The sequence below is a fragment of the Filicampus tigris genome, chromosome 4 (assembly GCF_054856515.1).
Source record: "Filicampus tigris isolate MCC_2025a chromosome 4, RoL_Ftig_1.0, whole genome shotgun sequence".
Lineage (NCBI taxonomy): Eukaryota > Metazoa > Chordata > Actinopteri > Syngnathiformes > Syngnathidae > Filicampus > Filicampus tigris.
Genome location: NC_141220.1, coordinates 28,509,223 through 28,529,134, shown reverse-complemented (window position 1 = coordinate 28,529,134; position 19,912 = coordinate 28,509,223). Strand labels below are relative to the sequence as shown.

The window sequence follows — 19,912 nt, the reverse complement described above, 5'->3', positions numbered from 1 at the left end:
TTGCCCGACACCCCTTTTATCTGCAGTGGGCGGAACCTAACCACACAGCACCCCTTTTGCACCCCCGCCCTTCCTGGCCCCGTACCTTCTCTGTCCCCCTTCTCCCCTTTTCTTTTTTGCCACCTTTCCTTCCCCGCCGCTGCCAGAACAGGAAATGTGCACGCCACATGTCAACATGTGTTCTAACAATTCCTGGCAGAACCCCCAACCAGAACCCCCACCCCCCACCCCTACTGCCAGTCAGGTGACCCAACCACACAGCCCAGCACAACCAGGGCACCTATATCTATTTTGGTACATTATTATTCAATTTTTGTACTGTAAAGCATAGTTCAGTGTACACAATGCACTATTCAAACTTATTTTGATTGTATTTTTAGAATTGTATATTATTATATATTATTATATTTGAACGATGATTTTTTTTTATTAGACTTTTATTGTGCATAGATTACATATACTATTAAATGATATTATTACTATGCATGCAGTATATATATATACACCATTATATTATTAGATTATTTAAATTATTTTATTAAACGTGTATAATGCATATAGTATTATTTTCTTAAATTTATATTTAGAATAACTATAGTACATGTGTATATTATTAACTATTATTAAATGATATTTTTTTCTGTTTGTGTATTTTCTTTGTATTGTGAGTATTATATTTTCATGAAGGGTATTAATATTTTTTTAATATACTGCATTTGTATGATTACTAGATATTTTAAGAGACAGAGCGCCCTCTAGTGCACACACCAACCTCAACACGTGCGCTGACTGAGCACGTTGACAAAAGAATGTAACGTTGAGCACACGCGCACGCACGAGCACACACATTTTGGTCCAAGGGAAGCAATATTTTTCACTTCCCCGCTTGTTATCTTGGGAATGATCGGCGTAGGAAAACACAGTCTCTCTCTCTCGCGCGCGCGCGCTCTTACACGCACACACATACGCACACACGCACACGTACACGCGCACGCACGCACACAGACACAGCCATCCAGCCGCGTGTGTCTGTGCGAGCGCATTGGAAACAACAAGTGGAAAGTTGCGGTCATGATTAAGGGGAAGCAGATGTGGCTGGAATGTATGTGAATGCGACACCACGTCGTGGTCGTCGTCATCATCATCATCATCATCATCATCATCACAAGCGCACTCGCAGGTGTCCTCGCACCTGCTTCACACCTCAATGAACATTTTTAAAGCTCTTTAGCGTGCCTTTCTTTTCGAAACTCTTTATGGATCCCATTAAGAAGCTCTCCAGGAACTTTACAGATGATCCAATTAGTCGACTTATCACTGAAATGTGCACTTGATGCTAACGGATACTCCTCGGCAGAGACACAAAGGTGTGGCTGAACTTCTTCGCATGCGCCAATTCACTTCATTCACTTTCTTGAAATGTCCCTTGTAAAGCGATTTGGTTTGCAGCAGAAATAATCAAGTGATACCGTTTGACACGGAGTTGAAGGTGTTTGTTGACCAGATTTTCTTGAGGCGAAGTCACACAAAAACCCTCCCAAAAAAGGACATTTTTGCCACACAAAAAGACTCCAGAATCTATCGTCCGATTTTCACAATTCTTGCAAATCTTGATTTGCCCCAATTGACCAGTTCCGGGTGTACGCTGCTTTTCGCTCCAAGACAGCTGGGCTAGGCTCCGGCACACCTGCGAGCCGCCAGGACCGTAAGCGGTTCGGAAAACGAACCAAAGAATGAGTTGCTGCTCTTGTCCGAAAGGTTCAATAAGATCATGGCAGAAAAAGGAAGCGAGAGAAGCACAAACCCACCCAACTGGCTTAGCTGGAAAATTGCATTGCCGCAATACAGGTGACAAAGCAAAGTGAGTCCCAAAGCCGTTAATTAAACGGACTTATTTGCGCAGTAGCCGAGCAAAACAGTCATCCCGGTCGTCACGGTAACAGCAAGTCTGCTTGATGATGTCTGGGAGGCCTCCAAACATTTACCAGCCAGACTGGATATATGCTCCAGATGTCTGGAATATGAGTTAAGCAGCAAAATCCAGCCGTTTTTAGCCATCTCAGGCGGCCGCCATTTTGTCACTTCTGTCAACTGAAAATGACATCACAACTGCTCAGGCTCAGGTAACGACCAATCATGGCTCAGTTTCGGAAAACAGGTCAGCCGTGACTGGTTGTCAGTCAGTTTGATCAGTTTTGGTTTTGCCGGTCGGAGGTGGTCAGGCTGATATGTTTTCAGAATTTGAGCGGTGATCGGTCGTTGTGAGCATTTGGGATGTCATTTTCAGTGGACAGAAGTGACAAAATGACCGCCCCCAGAGATGGCTAAAAACAGGTGGACTAACTCTTGTTCCACAAACGCAATATTTATCGGAATGCCTTGTTTCAACTGGGACTTGCATTGAACATATTCTTGGAAAAAAAATCATTTGGGTTGACTTTAACTTTTAATGCTCAATTCGGATTTTTTTTTTTTTTTAAATCAAAGGTTAAAAAAAAAAAAATAATCCGAATTTCACATCTTCACATTACATTATAAATGCGACCTCGGTCTTGTCTGCTGTATGAACACATGCGTCGCCAAAGTGACGACGGGAAGAGACGACGTCACTCACGACGTATTGTTTACGGAAGTAAATGTGGTCCAGCGTGTCGGGTCGTTTCTGTAGTGAAGCGATTCGGTAGGAGGTAGAAATATATACAGTATTTATGGAAAATTACAATGCAAGGCTTTCTCATTTAAGGGAAGTATCACTGCCGATGACGTCACGTCCTAACCGTGCGTAAAAAATGAATCGATCTGAACCGTGTCTGAATTACTACGATCGCCATAAATGTCCACCTTATGCTTCATGTTTCAAGTGGGATTAAATTCAAATCAAATATAAAGTCAATACTGTTACCCCAAAATAACTTTGCAGATTCGATCCCGCTGCTGTCACAACATTTTGGGCTCCGGATAATGTCAATGTCAATGTCGGATATATACGACCTGGCGGTTTAGACTGCGGTCGCATTGGAAAAGATTGGATCCGTGTCCGATCTAGGACCACATGCAAGCGACCCAGGTCAGATTTGAAAAAATCTGAATTTGCCGTTCAGACTGTCAAAAAAAAAAAAAAAAAAAAAAACTCCGCTCTGGGTCGCATTTGCCCAAGTGGTGCAAGGCAAGGCAGCTTTGTTTGAAGAGCGCATTTCACACACTTGCAAACTCATTGTGCTTCACTTGTTTCGAGTACAACGTGTCAAAAGCATTTACAGACAAAAGAGTTCAAGGCATTTTAAAGCAAAGCAAAGAAATGAAAGTAGTTTACTCAAATCACAAACAGAACGCACGGCGCACGAACATGCTTTTTGTTCTCGGCATGTTTCTCTTCTCAAAACCGCGGTTGAAAAGCATTTATCCTTGGCGCTGACTTGACTTGTGTTACAATGATTAAGTGGTTGCGGTGAATCGTGGCAAAGGGAACTTCACACAAACGTTCCAAGCTCTCCGCCTCCTTTCATGCATTCATATGTCGTTGTGTTTACTTGCGCTCATATTTGACTTTGGCTTTGTTGCCGCTGCTCATTTGGAGCAGGAGTGGCACCAGTGTGGAGCCCAACACCTGAGTGAGGAGTGCCCGACCGACTCACTGCTTGCTGCTGCCTCTTTTGAGACTTGCAGCACTCGTCGGCGCTCGCGGCCTTTTTTTGTTGTTGCTTTTTTCGTTCTTTGACACACAAGGTGGTCTCCGCACGGAGTGGCCAAAGTGAGCGTCCAATTGCGACCGACGTTTGGTTTCAAATCCGTGGCAGCCCTTTTGTTAGTTTGCCCATTTGAAATACCCGAATAAAGAAACTCGTGTCGAGCGGGGAGTGGATGCAGCGTTATTGATTTATTGATTAGCGTGCAGGATTTTTCAAGAATGAATATCAACAATTGCAAATGCAATGTAATCACCATCCTTATCATCCAATTCATAATTGCGTCTCAGAAGGCTCGAAATGATGCCGCTTGTCCACAAGCAAATCTTTGTCCCGTCACGCTTGGCAAAATGATCGCTGCTTTACAACAACATCAATTTGAAACAGGTTAACAAAACACCTTCAGCAATACAGTCATTAAAATGATTATAATTACAACCGTCAAAGGATAATTAAAAGACACAGAGTGCTTAATTGATGTCATTCAAGCCGTAAGCAGTACAAGCCCATTTCTTACTTCCGTGTCCCGTTTGATGGCTTTTGATGTCGTGCAGTTGAAAGCGGCTTGCCGCCACACGTCCCGAGCGTCGCTCGGAGGACACTTCGAGGGGGCAAGAATCGATTCATTGATGACCATCAATCGACGGCCCCTCACACAATAACAACGTTTCACTTGCAAGTCCGTTTAGCAGCTGCTCTTTCTTTGCATCTCTTGACTGGCGTGCTCACTGCCGGCGCAGGATTCTTTTCAGTCACCTAAAACCCAATTCCAATGTCACATGTTCAAAAGAGGCAAAACTCTATCAATCTAGAGTCCTTTTTTATTTTATTTAAAAAAAAAACAAAAAAAACTCCTGTATTAGCATTTTTATGATGCCATAAATATTTTTTTTTTACAATTTGAAATCTACTGTCATGTTAAAATAGTGGGGATTTGTTCGGAAAAAGTTGTAATATTGAACTCTGTGCTCGCCATGGATTGTCCATAACAAAACATGTTAAATAACATGGATGGATGGATGGATGAAATATTAAAAGAATAAAGTAGTATTTTTTTCAGAAAATATCATATTTCAAAATTAATTCTGTATTTTAAAATAAATATTTCTAATGTTCAGATAATCGATGAATGGACTATATGAGATTACAGTCATTTTTGTTTTTTAAGGAAAGCTTCATACTGCATGACAAAATTTTCCATCCGTTTTCTTTTTAAAGAAAGAAGTCGCACTGTGAGATTAAAGTCTTTCTGGAAAAAAAACGTTGATACGAATAAAAATGTTGACTAACTGTCCGGGGGGCGCTACTGAGCTAATTTTGGAGCTCCAGGCTGTATTTTCACCAGAGGATTTTGCGTTTCATATCCGGGCACAAGAAGAAGAAAGAACCCGGCACCTGTTTGCGTACATCGGGAAGCCGCGGGTAGTGGGAGACGTCACGGCGCAGTTGCTCCGCCTTCTGCCAGTCAGTCGACCACAACCGGCGGCGGTACTCGGAACGCCGGCTCGTGAGTCGCTGGTGGATCTTCTGGTTCTGGCGGCTCACCTCGGCCAGCTCCGCCCGCCGCTTGGCCGCGTTCGCACTGCGATAACATGCTAACATGCTAGCATCTTGTCCTCATTCACGTGAAAAAAGTGGTTTGGGAGTTAAAACAAAACAGTATTTTGAACTGAAAGAAAAAAGACATGAAAGGATGATTTGAAGAAATTAAGTTTGTGTAAAAAAGGAGGTTTTGAAGTCAAAGTGAAGGTTTTGACGTAAAGGAGGATTTCTTAGAGTGAAATGACTTGTTGTACAGGAGGATGTTTTGAAAGTGTGGCTTTTCAATGAGGTTTTGAAGTAAAAATTCAAGTTTTGAATTTTAAAATGGAAGTTTTTGGAGAAAGATTTTACAAAGTCAAAAGAAGGCATGCTCGTAAAAAGAATGTTTTGAAGTGGCAGTGGGGGCCAAATGTTCCCTGTGTGCCGCCTGACCTGGCGAGCTGCTGTCGGTGTCGGTCGCGGTTCTGATGGTCGACTCGGGCCGGAGAAGCTCGGATGCGCGCCAGGCCCGACGCCAGCAGCAGGTTGTCACGCTCCACGGCCGACCGCCGCTCGTCCTGCAGCTGAGCGCCCCCGTTAGCATCATTAGCTTAGCTTAAGTTTGTTAGCATGACGTCGTTGTTGCGCCAACTCACCAAATGAAGGAACAGAATCACAAGGAAAGGAAACAAGGAAAAAGGTTTTCTTGTACAGAAGGAGTTTGGGGAATTAAGAGGCGGTTCTGTTGCGTAATGAAAAACAATGGCTGTTTTGATGTAAAGAAAAATAAAGGAAAAGGTGGAGGGCTTGAAGTTTAAACAAAAGGTGATTTGGATTTACAGGAGGTTTGGGTGAAACGGGGGAGGTTTTAAATTCAAACGGGTGGTTTTATTGTTTTGTTTTATAAACAAGGAGGCTTTGTGGTGAAGGATTTGGTTTTTTGGGGGGGGGGAAGGAGGTGAGGTTGTAAGAAAAATACACAGCACCAAAGTCAAGAAGAACAATTGAAGTGCAATTTTGGTTTTGAAGGAGGAAAAAAAATGTTTTGGGGTAAATATAAGTTTTGATGCAAAGTAAGAGGTTTTAAAGAAATAATTTGAATTGAAATAAGGGGATTTTAAAGTCAACATAAATTTATGTTTTCAAGAAAAACAAAGGTTACGAACTTTAAGAACCCAAAAAAGGGAATTTTGAAGGCAGAATTAAGCTTTTGAAGAAAAGAGGGAAGTTTTGGAGTAAAAATGAAGGGTTTTGTATTTTAAAAGGGCTAGTTTAAGTCAAACAGGAGGTTTTTATGCTTGTTGGTGTCACCTGAAGTTTTTTCAGTTGGAGTTGAATGTGAGTGGGCGTCTCGCTGCCTTTGGTGTCCACCACGGGGAGGGCCGCGCTTACCTGGACACCACACACAAGACGCCCACACATGAACAACACGCGTCGCGTACACGTCAGCACGAATAATTACAAAAGTTGACCGACGCGAACATTGACGAGAACACACGCACACGTAAGGGACGCGCGTCGGTTACACGCAAAATAACACGCGTCACACAGACATGCGCCCACGAACACGCGTCCACAGTGTGGACTTCACACGGACACGCGCGTCCACTGCAAACGGACCCTGTGGCGGTGGCGTTGAAAGTCTCGCGTGTCCCACACGTGCTGCAGCAAGCGGTTGGCGGTGGGCCGCAGTGGCTGGTAGGCCTTGTGCTGCTGCATCTCGGCAGGTAGAGTACAAGTGTCGTTTTTTGTTGCTTGGTTGCCATGGAAACACTCCGGGCTTCTTCTTCTTCCTCGTCATCGTCAGACACTGTTGCAGCCATCCATCAGGGATTCGTCACCATCCATCACCTCTGCTTCAATGCTGCCTCCTGTTGGTTGCAACACGACACTACACGTGAAGACAATAATTTCCCTTTTGGCTCAATCAAGTTCAGCAGAGAGCAGGAAAGTACAGGACGTGACAACGTAAAGTATTTCCCCATGCACGACAACTCACTCATCAATAACACAATACACCTGTTCATCAATCTGTACGTGTAAATATAGCATGACATTTCGCCTTCGTGTGTTTGCGCGCAGATTTTTCAAAGCGAAGATGTTCTGAAAATCCCCGCACACTCAATTTTCACCAGGAGAGGTCACTGAAGTTTCATGTAATAAATCCACTTTCCAAACAATTGCAGTCGGGTTCTCCTACTACATGAAGCCTTTTTGAGTGGCCCTGCCAGAACCGGCACTGACCTAAATTCATGATGATCATGATAAAAAAACAAAAAAGATTCAATGATTAATTCATACAAAGCGTTTTAATAATGTGTGTTATGTAAGCCTTTGAGAAAATATGACTTCTGTATAGTTACTTTTTCTGCACGTTAAATGTGTTGATTTCATCGCATTTTTTTTTTAAATGTGTTCTGGGGCCAGTGAATGGGTGGGTCGACAAAGTCATGTTATGGCCCCGGGCCAATATGAGTTGACAGTTGGTGCTGAAAATGTATGCACTTGGAATTGGAGACGTTTTTTCTTTGTGAATGTTGATTAAATAGTGATATAATGTGTGTGTAATGTTAATGACTGCTTGTAGTCTTGTTTGAAAAAAATATTTCCAAATTCTGATCAGTTGTGATAGCACAGGTGTCAAACTCCGGTCCTCGAAGGCCAGTGCCCTGCTGCATGTTTTAAATGTTTCCCTCCTTGATTCAATTGCTCCGGATTTTGACACCAGCGATACATAGGCTCCATAACACCTTATTGAACAGAGTTGAGGTTGTCATGTGTTGAAATCTTGCAGATTTTCATGTGGCGCCGTCGGAAAATGAATCGCACACTTGAATCCGATCCAGCGAGAGGCTGATCCGGTGCCATGTGGATCCGAGTTGCTCACTGAATCCATTCAAGCGTTCCGGGTTTTGCTCGCTTTGTATCAGTCCTGAGTGGAGTCGCTGTGCTGCTTTCTCCCGTGCGTTCTTGTCGTGTTTTCAAGGGGAATATTGGCACTTTGGGACCCATTGGAACTATCCAAGCCGCTCATGGGACAGCCGGGCTCCGTCCCTCTTTGCGTTAGTCCGGCTCAGTGAGTGCGGGATGTGCGGCTTGGCGGCGGCGTGCAGGCCAGGGGGGCCCCGGGGCCGTGTGACGGCTGCGCTCCACTGAGGCCAGCCAGCGAACCGGGAGCACGTTCGCCACTCTTCCGCCCGTTCGCCGCCTGGCCTGGCCTGGCCTGTCCCGGGCTTATGGAGTGCACGTGAAGCGGGCCGCATCGGAATTGTGAACTGGGTAAGGGGCCGGACACTCGCCGTCTTTGGGGAGGACGGCTGGTGGCCGGGCCGATGCTCGCTCGCTCGCTCGGCGGGCTAGCTCGGCGGGCTAGCTGCCACCGTCTTTGTCTGCAGACGCCGGGGAGCTAAGCACTCTGCTTCCATCGTCGGACACGTCCCCGTCTGACCCGATTCGTGCACCTGATACTTTTTCTTTGAGGGTCGACCTCTTTCTGTTCGACTTCCTATTGTTTCCTTCGTGGAGGGACTTTCTGTACAAACACGCCACCGTGGTTTCATGACGCTACGGCAGCTTGATGTGTTTGGGCCGAAATTAGCACCCGAGCTTGTTTTCGATGTGCTTGGTTGTATCCCGGGTGGAGAGGGTGCATTTATTTTCTTTAAACAACGCCACTGAGCAAGTTTCTGCCCAGCATGTGTGCAGATGTAACGGTTCAATTCAGAGTTTGGTCAATGGCTATATTTGGAGGTTGCGACAGCTTGTCACGTCGCAAATAACGACTTCAGATGATGTTACATAAAGCGTGCAGACACGCTCACACCCGAGTGTAAGTTTGACACCGCTTTCAAACCATCAAGTGATGTTTATCAACGCGACAGAGGGGAATTCGCGGAAAGGCGGCACCCGCAATCTCAATTTGGGATGTTTTGGTCAAACAGACAGACGCGTCCGATAATGGACACCGCTAGCCTTGTAGCAGCGGGCCACCGCGGGCCTCGATTAAAGCGTTCGGAAATCGAGATGCGTCCCAGCGCAATATTCGATGTTTGCCGTAGCGGTCGCCGTCTTTGAGTGTCATTTAAGGCATAAGTGATCACCCAGTGGGGCTATTAACTTTTCTCGGCGTAACCCCTTGCGCTTCAGTGACAGCGAGGCCGAGAGCTTCTCTCGGCTAACATGCTAACTGGTAGCTACTTAGCTTGTGAGCTAGTCGGGTGGTGGCATCCGCGTTAACGCCTTGTCTTAAAGCACTTGTTTGAATGTACTTTATTTTTTATTTATTCAACGCAAACTGAAAATTTGATATTTTAATTACTGCGCCACTTCACCAGCGACCAAAAGCCCCCAAATGTTTGTAACCTTGCTAATGTGACGCTAGCGCCGTGAGATAAATGTGCGTTTTTACCTCATACTTTGCTCGCGAGTCACATTTAGACATGTAATTGGTTCAGGTTAGTTCTGTTTATTGTTTCAGTTGATGTGAAACTGCCACTGCATTTTTTTACGACGATAGTGACAAAAAAAGGTGAGGAAAAACAAAAAAAATGTCATCTCAATTTATTAAATTGCACAAACTGCAGGACGACAAAGTGAAAAAGGCACACAAAAATTAAGTTTGGATCCGAACATGTAGCATTTGACTTTGCAAATATTTGACCACAGTTTATTGCACTACCTCTGTATGTTTGCTATTCAAATATAAGTATGAGAAGGTAATAGCCCAAAGAAATGTTGATAATAGACTAATATCTAATTGGTTTTATTATGTCACGACAGTGTGTGTCATGTCCTCGGTTAACTTGTTGAAATACACTTTCAGGTATTCCTTCACAAGAAATGCATGACTACCTGCAGAACATTACTTGGAGGGGGTAAAAGGAAGGCACAAAACACTGACACAGAAAACAAAAGACAATTTAAGAGTGTATATTTCAACTAGTGTCGTGACAAGATCTCCTACAATTGACAGTCTGTCATAATGCTAAGTCTAGGGTGGGGGCAAAAGTTTTTCCTGAGAACATTTTTTTCTGTAATATTACGTATAGAAAATGTAGTGGAAATAGCTTCGAATTAGAGTAAAACTGAATAATTTGATTATTTCTCATCATGCTGTATCCCTCCGAACCGTGATTATTATTATTATCTTGGCCGTGCCCTAATTTTCAGTGAAAAAGATGACGTTTTAATTTTTTTCTCATTTTTACAGGTTCCAAATAGAGCTGTGCTACGTTACGATCATCCATAGTGGAGTGTGACATAAAAACATGTACTTAACCCTCAATCGTTTATATCATTATTTTGATGCAGGGATTTTGCTGCCTTTCTATGACGTCAACCTTGTTCAACCTTCGCTTAATCCAATGTGTTCTTAAATGTATTTTTGCAAGCAGATTATACATATTTTTTATTTTATTTTATTTTTTTAAGTGCTTCAATGTAATGTTTGGAAAAGTTGAAGCTAAGCAGGGTTTCTAAATGGTTATGGTCGATTATCAGAATTGTTGTTGATTAACTAGATCATCAATTACCGGTAGTTGTCGATCAATCAATTCGTTGCTGCACCGCAAGGAAATAACTAATAAAAGATCACCGAAATTTACCGTTAATGTCATGTAATTTAAAGAAAAACTTATAATGGGGGTCGACATCGTTATCAGGATAGAAAATGTAGTTGTAGTTGAAGTGTGTCTTGAAACCTGTTGTGTCGCGCAGGAGGCCATGCGGGCAGCAGGGCGGCGGCGCCGGGTCCAGCCCTGAGCAGGCGTCCTGCGGCTTGCTGGGAGGAGCGCGGCCCTCCTGCAGCCCCCCCCGCGGCGCTCCGGGACGCCCCTACTAAGATGTCCCTCAGCAGCGGCCCTGCAGGCGGGAAAGGTGTGGACTCCAATGCGGTGGACGCGTACGACAGCGGCGATGAGTGGGACATCGGTGTGGGAAATCTGATCATTGACCTGGACGCCGACCTGGAGAAGGACAAACTGGAGATGTCCGGCAGCAAGGAGGGCGGCCCCGTGGCCGGCCCCCCCGGCGCCGTGGCCGCTCTGCCCGACAACATCAAGTTCGTCAGTCCTGTGGGTGGCGGGCAGGGAAAAGACAGCAAATCCAAATCCAAGCGCACTAAGAACTCCAAAGACGGCGCCAAGATGGCCGCGCCGCCGCCAGATGCCGTCAAGAAGGAGCTTCTGGGTCGGGCCCCCGGGGACTCCGCGGCAGCCCACAACCTCAATTCTGCCCTGACTAAAGGGGGCGACAAGTCCGGCAAAGCCTCGCGGGTCCTGCCGGCTGTTAAGAAGGACAAGGATGGCATATCGGCAAAGACTAAGAAGGACAAAATGGAGGTGGACAAGGAGCCGCCGCCATCCGGGCCCCCCCTTCCCCGCGGCGGCCCCTTTGAGGGCCAGCAGAACTCTGAGGCCACCGCCGAGCTCCTGGGTCACATGGGTCATGTGGCTTTGGACTCTGCTGGGATGGGCCAGCCTGTCGCCATGACGACCGAGGAGGAGGAAGACGAGGACGAGGAGATGGACAGCGGCGAATGTCGCAACCTCAAGAAGATGCTGTGTGGGGACAAGGTACGATTGGGGACACCTCGGCTAGATTTGTTTGAGGAACTGTTTATTTAAAATCAAATGGACAGTATTTATTTTTTTTTTATGCAGATTTCATAGTTGTAAGCGCATCACCACTGATGTGAACCACTTCCACAACGACATGGCTGCCAACAGAGAGGAGCCAATTTACAAAGGCGCAGTCTGTCTTGAAAATATCAACAATTTTCAAAACAGCAGCTAGCTACTGAATTTTGGTCTTTTTTGTCAAAAGTAAGCCTGAAACAACATATCATGGAAACAGAAAACGGCAGCCTTCTAAGTCGCCAATCGTGTTGTCTTATCAGCAGTCGAACCACCAAAAAAAAGATTGCTTACCATAAAGTGGAGTAAAGGAGATTTTTTTTTAAAGAAACATGTCAAGTAGAACAGTTGATGAATATTGACTGCTTTTGTGACACCTCAATCTATAAAACGACATAAACAAAGAGCGAGGATGGGCTTTTGATGGCCTAATAATCCTGTCTTTACACATGTAGTGGGGCTAATGCTAGTTCAACCATGTGAGAAGAGCGGAAACGTGCCGAGTACGACAATTAATCTTGCAATTGGGTCTGTGAGGCTCTGCCTCCTCGCTTTTCTCAAAAGCTGACGCATGCGTTTTTCTTTTGACTTCCAATATGTGGACCTGCTCACCCTTGCTTGTGTCTCTGTGTGTCCCCCCGCTTTCAGATGGAGTCCCCCGGTTCCACGCCGGCTCCGCCCCCCCTGCACCTGCTGGCCAACAGCGACATCTCGTCGCCGTGCGAGCAGATCATGGTGCGCACGCGCTCGCTGGCGGTCAACACGGCCGACGTGGCCCAGGCCACCGAGCCCGAGTGCCTGGGACCCTGCGAGCCCGGGACCAGCGTCAACCTGGAGGGCATCGTGTGGCAGGAGACCGAAGACGGTCGGTGAAAAATTTGCCAGCTGCTCCCGTCCGTCCCAAGTGTTCGGGAGTCGCAAATGATTCACAACGCGGTCGCAATCATTCATTTGCTCATACCCGACTCCCCAATCACTCAATTTGGTTGTGTGTTTCGACACTAATATGTTCATGCCTCGTGTGTTTATCATGTCTTCCTGTTTTCAAGTGTTCGTCTCAGTTGTGCCGATGCCGGAAGCATTCACACGTCATTCCGTTTCTTTATCGGTATTCTCCCCGCTTTTTTTGACACTTAACTACGTCCCCATTTCTCAACCGATTCAAATAGTTCCAACTTCCACATATTCCAAAAGTTCATGGAAAGCCAGGTATTACTTATTTACTTACTTATTTCAAAATTTCATAATTTCCCACCGTTCCACATTTTTCACACCCCCGCCCCCCCAAAAATCCCCATTCATTCCCAAATTGACATTCAACAAATAAATGTCATATTGTACTTATTTAAAATTCAAAATGTTCAGCTCGTTCGGTTCACCTTTGGAAGAATTTTCAACATTCAAAGTCCCACATTCCCATTGCAAAAACTCCACCGTCAAGTTCCACATTCCTCACAATAGAACTCCCATATCGAGACTAATTCTACGTTTCCGTCCTGCGACATTTCCCAACCGACTCAATCCATTCCAGCTTCAACATGTTCAGCCACAACTTTCAAAGTAAAAGCCCCAATCAATGTTTTTTGTATACATTGACCTCCGATTTACACATCCTTTGACGGATTTAACCATTCCAGCTCCAAACAGGTCACAGCTCATTCCCAATGACAACATTTTCAAAATTAAAGCCCGAAATGATTTATTCAACTCCAGTTTCCACATTTGTTGACCAATGCAAACCGTTTCCTCTTCTGGAAAAAAAAAAAAACAGTTACGCTCATTGTACGTCATTTCATAATATTCTATATAATTCCATACCGTTATAATTCACGATGACAAATATTTCCACATGCTTCCATATTTTTCAAAATATTGTGCACTCGCACACAATGTCTCGAAGTTGCAATATCTCATACGGTGACGTGTTTGTGCGGCGCAGGCATGCTGGTGGTGAACGTGACGTGGAGGAACAAGACATACGTGGGAACCCTGTTGGACTGCACCCGGCACGACTGGGCCCCCCCCAGGTTGGTTTAGGCCGACGGACGCTAAGTGAAGTGCCCGGCCCACGCTGAGCGCGCTGCCGATGTCTTTCAGGTTCTGCGATTCTCCCACCAGCGACGTGGAGATGCGAGGCGGGCGCGGCCGTGGCAAGCGGATGCGCCCGGCCGGCGTGGTGCCCGCCAATGACAACAGCACGTCATCGGACAACAAAGGAAGCGGCAAGACCCGCGGCGGGGGCGCCGGCGCCAACGGCAAAGGGCGGCGCGGTAGCCAAACCGGAGGCGCAGGGGCCGTGGGCGGGGCCGGCATGGAGGACGCCAAGGCCAGCCCCTCCTCCGCCAAGAGGAAGAGCAAGCCCGCCTCGGACATGGAGCCCACCTCTAGCTCCGAGGACACCAAAGCGTCCAAGCGAATGCGGAGCAACTCCACCGGCGCCGCCCACTCGCTCTCCGCGGGGAAGTCGGAACCCCCCGCCCCGCCCCCCTTGGACCGCACGTGCCCCTCGCCCGTACTCATCGACTGCCCCCACCCCAACTGCAACAAGAAGTACAAGCACGTCAACGGTCTCAAGTACCACCAGGCGCGAGCCCACCATGAGCACGACGCCGACAAGTACCACCCGCCGCCCGCCCACCTTCAACACGACGCCGACAAGTACCACCCGCCGCGTCCCCACGAGCATGACGCCGACAGCGAATACGGCGACGATTCTGGCCTCCACCCCGACACCGCTCCCTGCAACGGCGCCGCCATTTCCCCGGCCCGCTCTGCCACACCAAAAGGGCGGGGCTTCGACGCCCCCTCGCCGTCGCCGGGGAAGCAGCCGCCCAAGCTGGGCAAGAAGAAGACGGGCGAGAGCGAGCCGGACGGCACGGACGCTGAGTGTTTGACGGACGAGGCTAGTAACGACGGCGTCGACGACAGGAAGGCCAAGAAGATGGCGGCCGGCGGGAAAACGGACAAAATGACCCCGAAGGGCGGAAAGCCCGGTCGCCCCGCGCCGCCCGCCGGCCCCTCCGTGCCCCCGTCTTACAACTCGCGGGCTGCCTCCCCCACTCCGGGATCAGTGGTACAAGCGCCCACAAAGAACGGCCAATCAAAGCCCCCCATGTTGGTGGACCCCGCCTCCAGCCCCCTCGCCAAAGACAAGAAGAAGAAAGACAAGAAGAGGCGGGAGGGTGACAGCCCGAAGGGGGCGCGGCCGGAGGACGGGTACGCGGAGGCGGGCGACGCCCTGCTCAACGGCTCCTCGGAAGCGCAGCAGAGCCGACTGGCGAGCATCAAGGCGGCGGCCGACAAAGTCTACAGCTTCTCGGACAACGCGCCCAGCCCCTCCCTGGGCGGCAGCGGCGGGGGCAGGGCGGAAGGCGCCCTGGGGCAAAACGGCGCCGATGGCGTGTCGGTCCAAGCCGGCAGCCCCGCCTACTCGGACATCTCCGACGAGGGCGAGGACGGCGAAGGAAAGGCGGAGGGCGTCAAGGTGAAAACGGAGCCCGACACCAAGAAGGCGCTGTTCCCCCCTCAAGCGCCACCCGCCAAGGAAGCCCCCTACTACCCCACCTACGACGCCTATTACCCCGCCGCTTACGCTAACGCCAGCCCCGCGTCCACCGCCTCTCCGGGGCCCAAGAAGGAGGACGAGCCAGAGGCGGCCGAGGAGGTCAAGGTGAAAGCGGAGCCTCAGGAGGACAGGAAGGCCGAGGCCGGACCCCCCCAGCCGTCGGTCATCCAGCAGCGCGCCAACGTGTACGCCCCCCCTCCCCTCTACTACAACCAGTACTACGGCCAGCCCTACTCGTACTCGGCCGACCAGGCCTACCACGCCCACCTGCTGGCCTCCAGCCCCGCCTACCGGCAGCAGTGCGAGGAGCGCCAGCGGCTGGCCGACAAGAAGGCGGAGGCCAAAGCCTCAGCGGGGCCGCCCACCCTGACGCCGGCCCCCGTCCTCGCCGAGCTGCCCAAAGGCAAGCCCAAGGAGGCGGCGGGGCCCGAGCAGGCCAAGTCTGTCATCATGGTGAAGGGCGAGGACCCCAAGGTCGTCGTCGTGGCCGCCCCGCCGCCCGAGGGGCTGAAGATGAAGCTGAGTGAGGCGGGCCACCACGGCAAGGACGAGGCCGCCATGTGGTACAGACAGGTATGACCGCGCTTGCTGCATTGCCAGTCAACTTTAGGGAAAAAACAGATGGTGACTCCACTCGCGAGCGTTTCAGATACGACTCCGGCAAACTCAGCTCGCGTGACAACAAGCGGCTGTTTACTGTCCCAAAAGGTCTGCTCGCTCGCAAACTAAACATTGGACGACGAGAACGGCACTTTGTGTATTTCAAACCGCCAAACTGGCCCCGCTAGCTTAACGCTAATTAGCATCGTCATTGCTGTGTAACCCTTCAAGCGATGGATTGACCACAAATGGTTCAGCAACAACACAGAGACAGTACACTACAGTAACAGTACTCAGCCATATATTCTTTGTCCTCTGTGTAGAATGACTTATAATGCTGGCCAACAAAAACCTTAAGTGGCACTCGTAGCAGCAATACACTACACTAGTACACTAATTTTTCACAATTTTCTTATCATAATAAAATGTATTCTAGTTTCCGGGCAAGCAGGGAGCGCGGGTGGCCGTCGGACGGGCTCCGAGCCCAATGAGGTAGATGCCAAGATCATCGTTGTCGCCGTTAGTTGCGAGTTTCCACATCTTCACCATAGGCCGCCTAATTCCCGTGGAATGTTTGAATCTTTCTGCAATCTTGCAACTAGATGGGGAACAGGTCGACCAAGCGACAATTAATTGATAATCACATGAATGGACCATTTTGACGATCGATTCATTGTTTAGAGAGCTTGTCGCATTTAAAATGGTGCGAATGCTTGGAATTTCAGCCTCGCAACAGTCAATCTTCTCCCCTTTGTTTGCATTGAATCCAAATGAGACGTTGGCAAATATCTGCTTCCACTTTGAAAAACAATCAACATTTGTGCAAATTTTCTAAAGGATGTTACGGAGCGAACCCCAAACTGAATCAGAATTGATTTATGGTTGTAAATCTTCTGCACTGTCAATTTGAAATAATTACAAGTTTTAAAAGATGACATGATTTCATTCTTAAAATAATGGGTAATGGCAGCCCCGCCCTACCTGCTGTTTGTCCCTCCTAACCGCCGCCCCCTTTTGGCAGGAGCCTGACGCCCGCCTGTGGCCGTACGTGTACCCCAACAAGTACTCTGACGCCCCCAAGGCGCAGGACGACGATCGCGAGCGCGACAGGAAGCTGAAGGAGGAGCGTCCGCGGCCGAAGGAGGCGGCGGCGCACAAAGACGAGGCCAAGGAGGGGGTGGACGGCCGGGCGCCGGGGCCCCCAGAGGAGCAGCAGCAGCGGCCGGCGGCCAAGGAGGCGCGGCCCCCCCACGTGCAGTTTGCGTCCCCTCTGCCGCAACACCAGGGCTACATGCCCTACATGCACGGACCCTACGCCTACGGGCAGGCCTATGAGCCCGGACACCCCGGACACCCCGGGTACAGGGGAGTGCCCTCCGTCATGATGCCCAATTACCCTGGTAAGACAACTGCCGCGTGACCGCGTATGACTGCTTGAAGGAATTAAAAAAAAAAAAAAGAAACACCACAAAGCTCTGTAAATATATCAAAGATGTCATTTAACAAAAACAAACATCCGCAGGCAATAAAAACAAAATCAGACACAAGACAAAGACACCATTAAAAACAATAATGACCTCAAAATGACACTGCAAAGAAACCCCTCCAAAAAAAATTCGAATATAACAGGTGGATAAAATACCAAAACGACGCAATGAAAGACACCGAAGAAACGACACCGGGAGTTGAAAAAGTACGCCGTTGAAAGAAATGTAGACTATGTTCTCTGGCCAATTCTACTGCGGACCCCCCAGTACAATTCTATTCTAATACACTGACGTTCACTTTTAATGATGATTTTTTTTTTTTTTTAAATGGATCACAATACGTAAAAACAGGTTGAAAATGAGTCCAACTACTTGGTAGATAATCGCAGTGTGTTTGAAACCGCGCAACGCCGCATTTCATCCCGCAAGTGGCTCCGGTGACGTCGTGTTATACGCAATGCTAATAGAGAGTCCAATGTTAGCAAAAAAGCTAACGTCCTCAGGCTAACCCTGATCGTCGCGATTCACATCAGCGGCCGGACGCCGAAAGAAACGACAAAAGTGTGATGAAATCACAACAAATAGACGGTGAAAAACTGACATGACAAGACAAAGAAGTCAAACTGAGCTAAAAGCAAGCCAAAAGCAAGAAATGAGATGAGCCCCAAGAAAGGCCACGTAACCACCTGCGTGTGTGCTTCTTCAGGATCTTACCTCCCTGCCGGTTACTCCTTCTCGCCATACGCCGGCAAGGCGGCGGCGGCCGATGAGGGCGGCGAGAAGGCGTCGCGTTCCAGCCCCACGGTGAAGGTGGCCGGCGGCGAGGCCAAAGCGCTGGAGCTCCTGCAGCAGCACGCCAGCCACTACAAGAGCAAGTCGCCCTCCGCCCTCCCCGACAAGACGGCCTCGCACGAGCGCGAGCGAGACGGCGAGCGGCCGCGCTCGTCGCCCGCCCAGCGCGCGCCGCCGCCGCACCACCACCACCATCACCACCTGGCCTACCCGCTCCTCGCCGGACAGTACGACCTCGCCTACGCCTCAGGTGACGCGCCTCCTCGTCTTGCGCTCATCCTTCCTTCTTTTCCCTTTCCTCCCCCTCCTCATTTCTTTGGCTCCTTTCCTTCCCTTTTTCCTTGCTTTCTCCCACCTGGCCCCCTTCTTTCCTTACTTTCTTTCCTCTTCCTACCTTTCTTTTTTCCTGCCTTTCCGCCCATTGTTCCTTCTTTCTTTTATTCCCTTTTTCCTTTCTTCCTCCTTGATTTCCTTCTTTGCTCGCTTTCTCCCTGCTCATTTCCTCTACTCATGTATTCCCCCCTTCTTCATTATTTTTCTACATTCCTTATTTCCTTCCTTTCTTGGAGCCTTTTTTATTCCTTTCTTCCCTTCATATTTTATTTCGTTCTTTTCATGTTACCTCTTTTGTCTTCCTTTTTCCTGACCTCCCTGTTTGCTTCTTTTGTTGCGTCTTTGTTTCCTTGCATCTTTCCTTCCTTTTCTTCCATTTTCCTTTTTTTTTGTCCTTTGGTTCATCCTACCTTCTTTATTCCTGTCCTCTTTCTTCCATTCCCTTCCATCCTTTCTTCCTCCTTTCCTTTATTTCTTCCGTCTTTGCCTGCTTCCCTGCGTGTTTCCTCGTTTGGCATGCAAAGCGTCTCCTCCTGTCACATTGTTCGCCCAACTTGGCTAAGCAAGGTCGTGACGTGGTGCGTTTGTGTGCGCGCGGCGCGGCAGGTCTGTCGTCGTCGGCCATGGTGGCAAGCCAGCAGGCATCGGCGCCGTCCATGTACCCGCCCCCGCGGAGGTGAGGAAGGGCTCGTGGCCGCCGGGCCCCGCCTGGAATCACGTGACCGGATCGCGCAAGGATGCAGTCGCCGCGATGAGGGAGTGCGACGGGCGGGCATAGGTGCTAGCCCCGCCCCGCCCCGCCCCCCGGACGGCATGACGCTCAGAGGACGGAACCTCATCCTCCTCCTCTTCATCTCCCTCGCCGCTTGTCCCGAACACAACAAGTCGAAACCCTGTGGAGCGACCATTAAGACAGCATTCACACGGAATGGCGGCGGCGGCGGCGGCGGCAGGCTTCCTCCCCCTCAGTGTGTAGCTGTAGTGCGTGTGCGTGTAAATAGTGTACATAGGAATAATTTTTAAGAGGTTGGATGCCGTTTCGTTTCCTACTCTTCTTCTTTTTTTTCTTTTTTTTTGGTCTGTTGTTTTTCTACTCTTGTTGATCATATTAAAAACATGTAGCTGGACCAACAACACCTGGGCCCCGCCTCCTCAATGACACCACTGTGATGTCACCAGCAAGCACTCAATAAAAGCTATTGCCTGCCTCTTAGTCTTTGGTTTCAACTGTTTGGTGCCTCACGTTCAACCGATTCACCGACTCAAATGAGTCGAAAGTGGAGGTGCCGCAATCAA

General features: G+C 48.7%; 2 protein-coding genes across 4 annotated transcripts; one reads left to right on the top strand and one right to left on the bottom strand.

Moving 5' to 3' along the window:
• Window positions 1-3,857: 3,857 nt before the first annotated feature.
• LOC147149303 (sperm axonemal maintenance protein CFAP97D1) lies at window positions 3,858-9,634 on the bottom strand. The gene is made up of 6 exons (XM_086027487.1): window positions 9,616-9,634; window positions 6,828-7,078; window positions 6,519-6,599; window positions 5,661-5,791; window positions 5,082-5,268; window positions 3,858-4,442 (listed from the first exon to the last, which is right to left on the bottom strand). The coding sequence occupies exons 2-6, from the start codon at window positions 6,924-6,926 to the stop codon at window positions 4,356-4,358; spliced, it is 585 nt and encodes a 194-aa protein (XP_085883613.1). The 5' UTR covers window positions 6,927-7,078; window positions 9,616-9,634; the 3' UTR covers window positions 3,858-4,355.
• Window positions 8,099-19,829, top strand: LOC147149302 (zinc finger protein 609-like). 3 transcript variants are annotated; one of them, XM_086027474.1, is made up of 8 exons: window positions 8,099-8,486; window positions 10,923-11,779; window positions 12,488-12,704; window positions 13,779-13,866; window positions 13,937-15,977; window positions 17,026-17,404; window positions 18,198-18,533; window positions 19,223-19,829. In XM_086027474.1, the coding sequence occupies exons 2-8, from the start codon at window positions 11,048-11,050 to the stop codon at window positions 19,294-19,296; spliced, it is 3,867 nt and encodes a 1,288-aa protein (XP_085883600.1). In that variant the 5' UTR covers window positions 8,099-8,486; window positions 10,923-11,047; the 3' UTR covers window positions 19,297-19,829. The 3 variants fall into 3 exon arrangements, with proteins under 3 accessions (XP_085883600.1, XP_085883602.1, XP_085883601.1); XM_086027476.1 differs by lacking the exon at window positions 8,099-8,486 and adding an exon at window positions 8,499-9,036; XM_086027475.1 differs by lacking the exon at window positions 8,099-8,486 and adding an exon at window positions 9,071-10,476.
• Window positions 19,830-19,912: the final 83 nt, after the last annotated feature.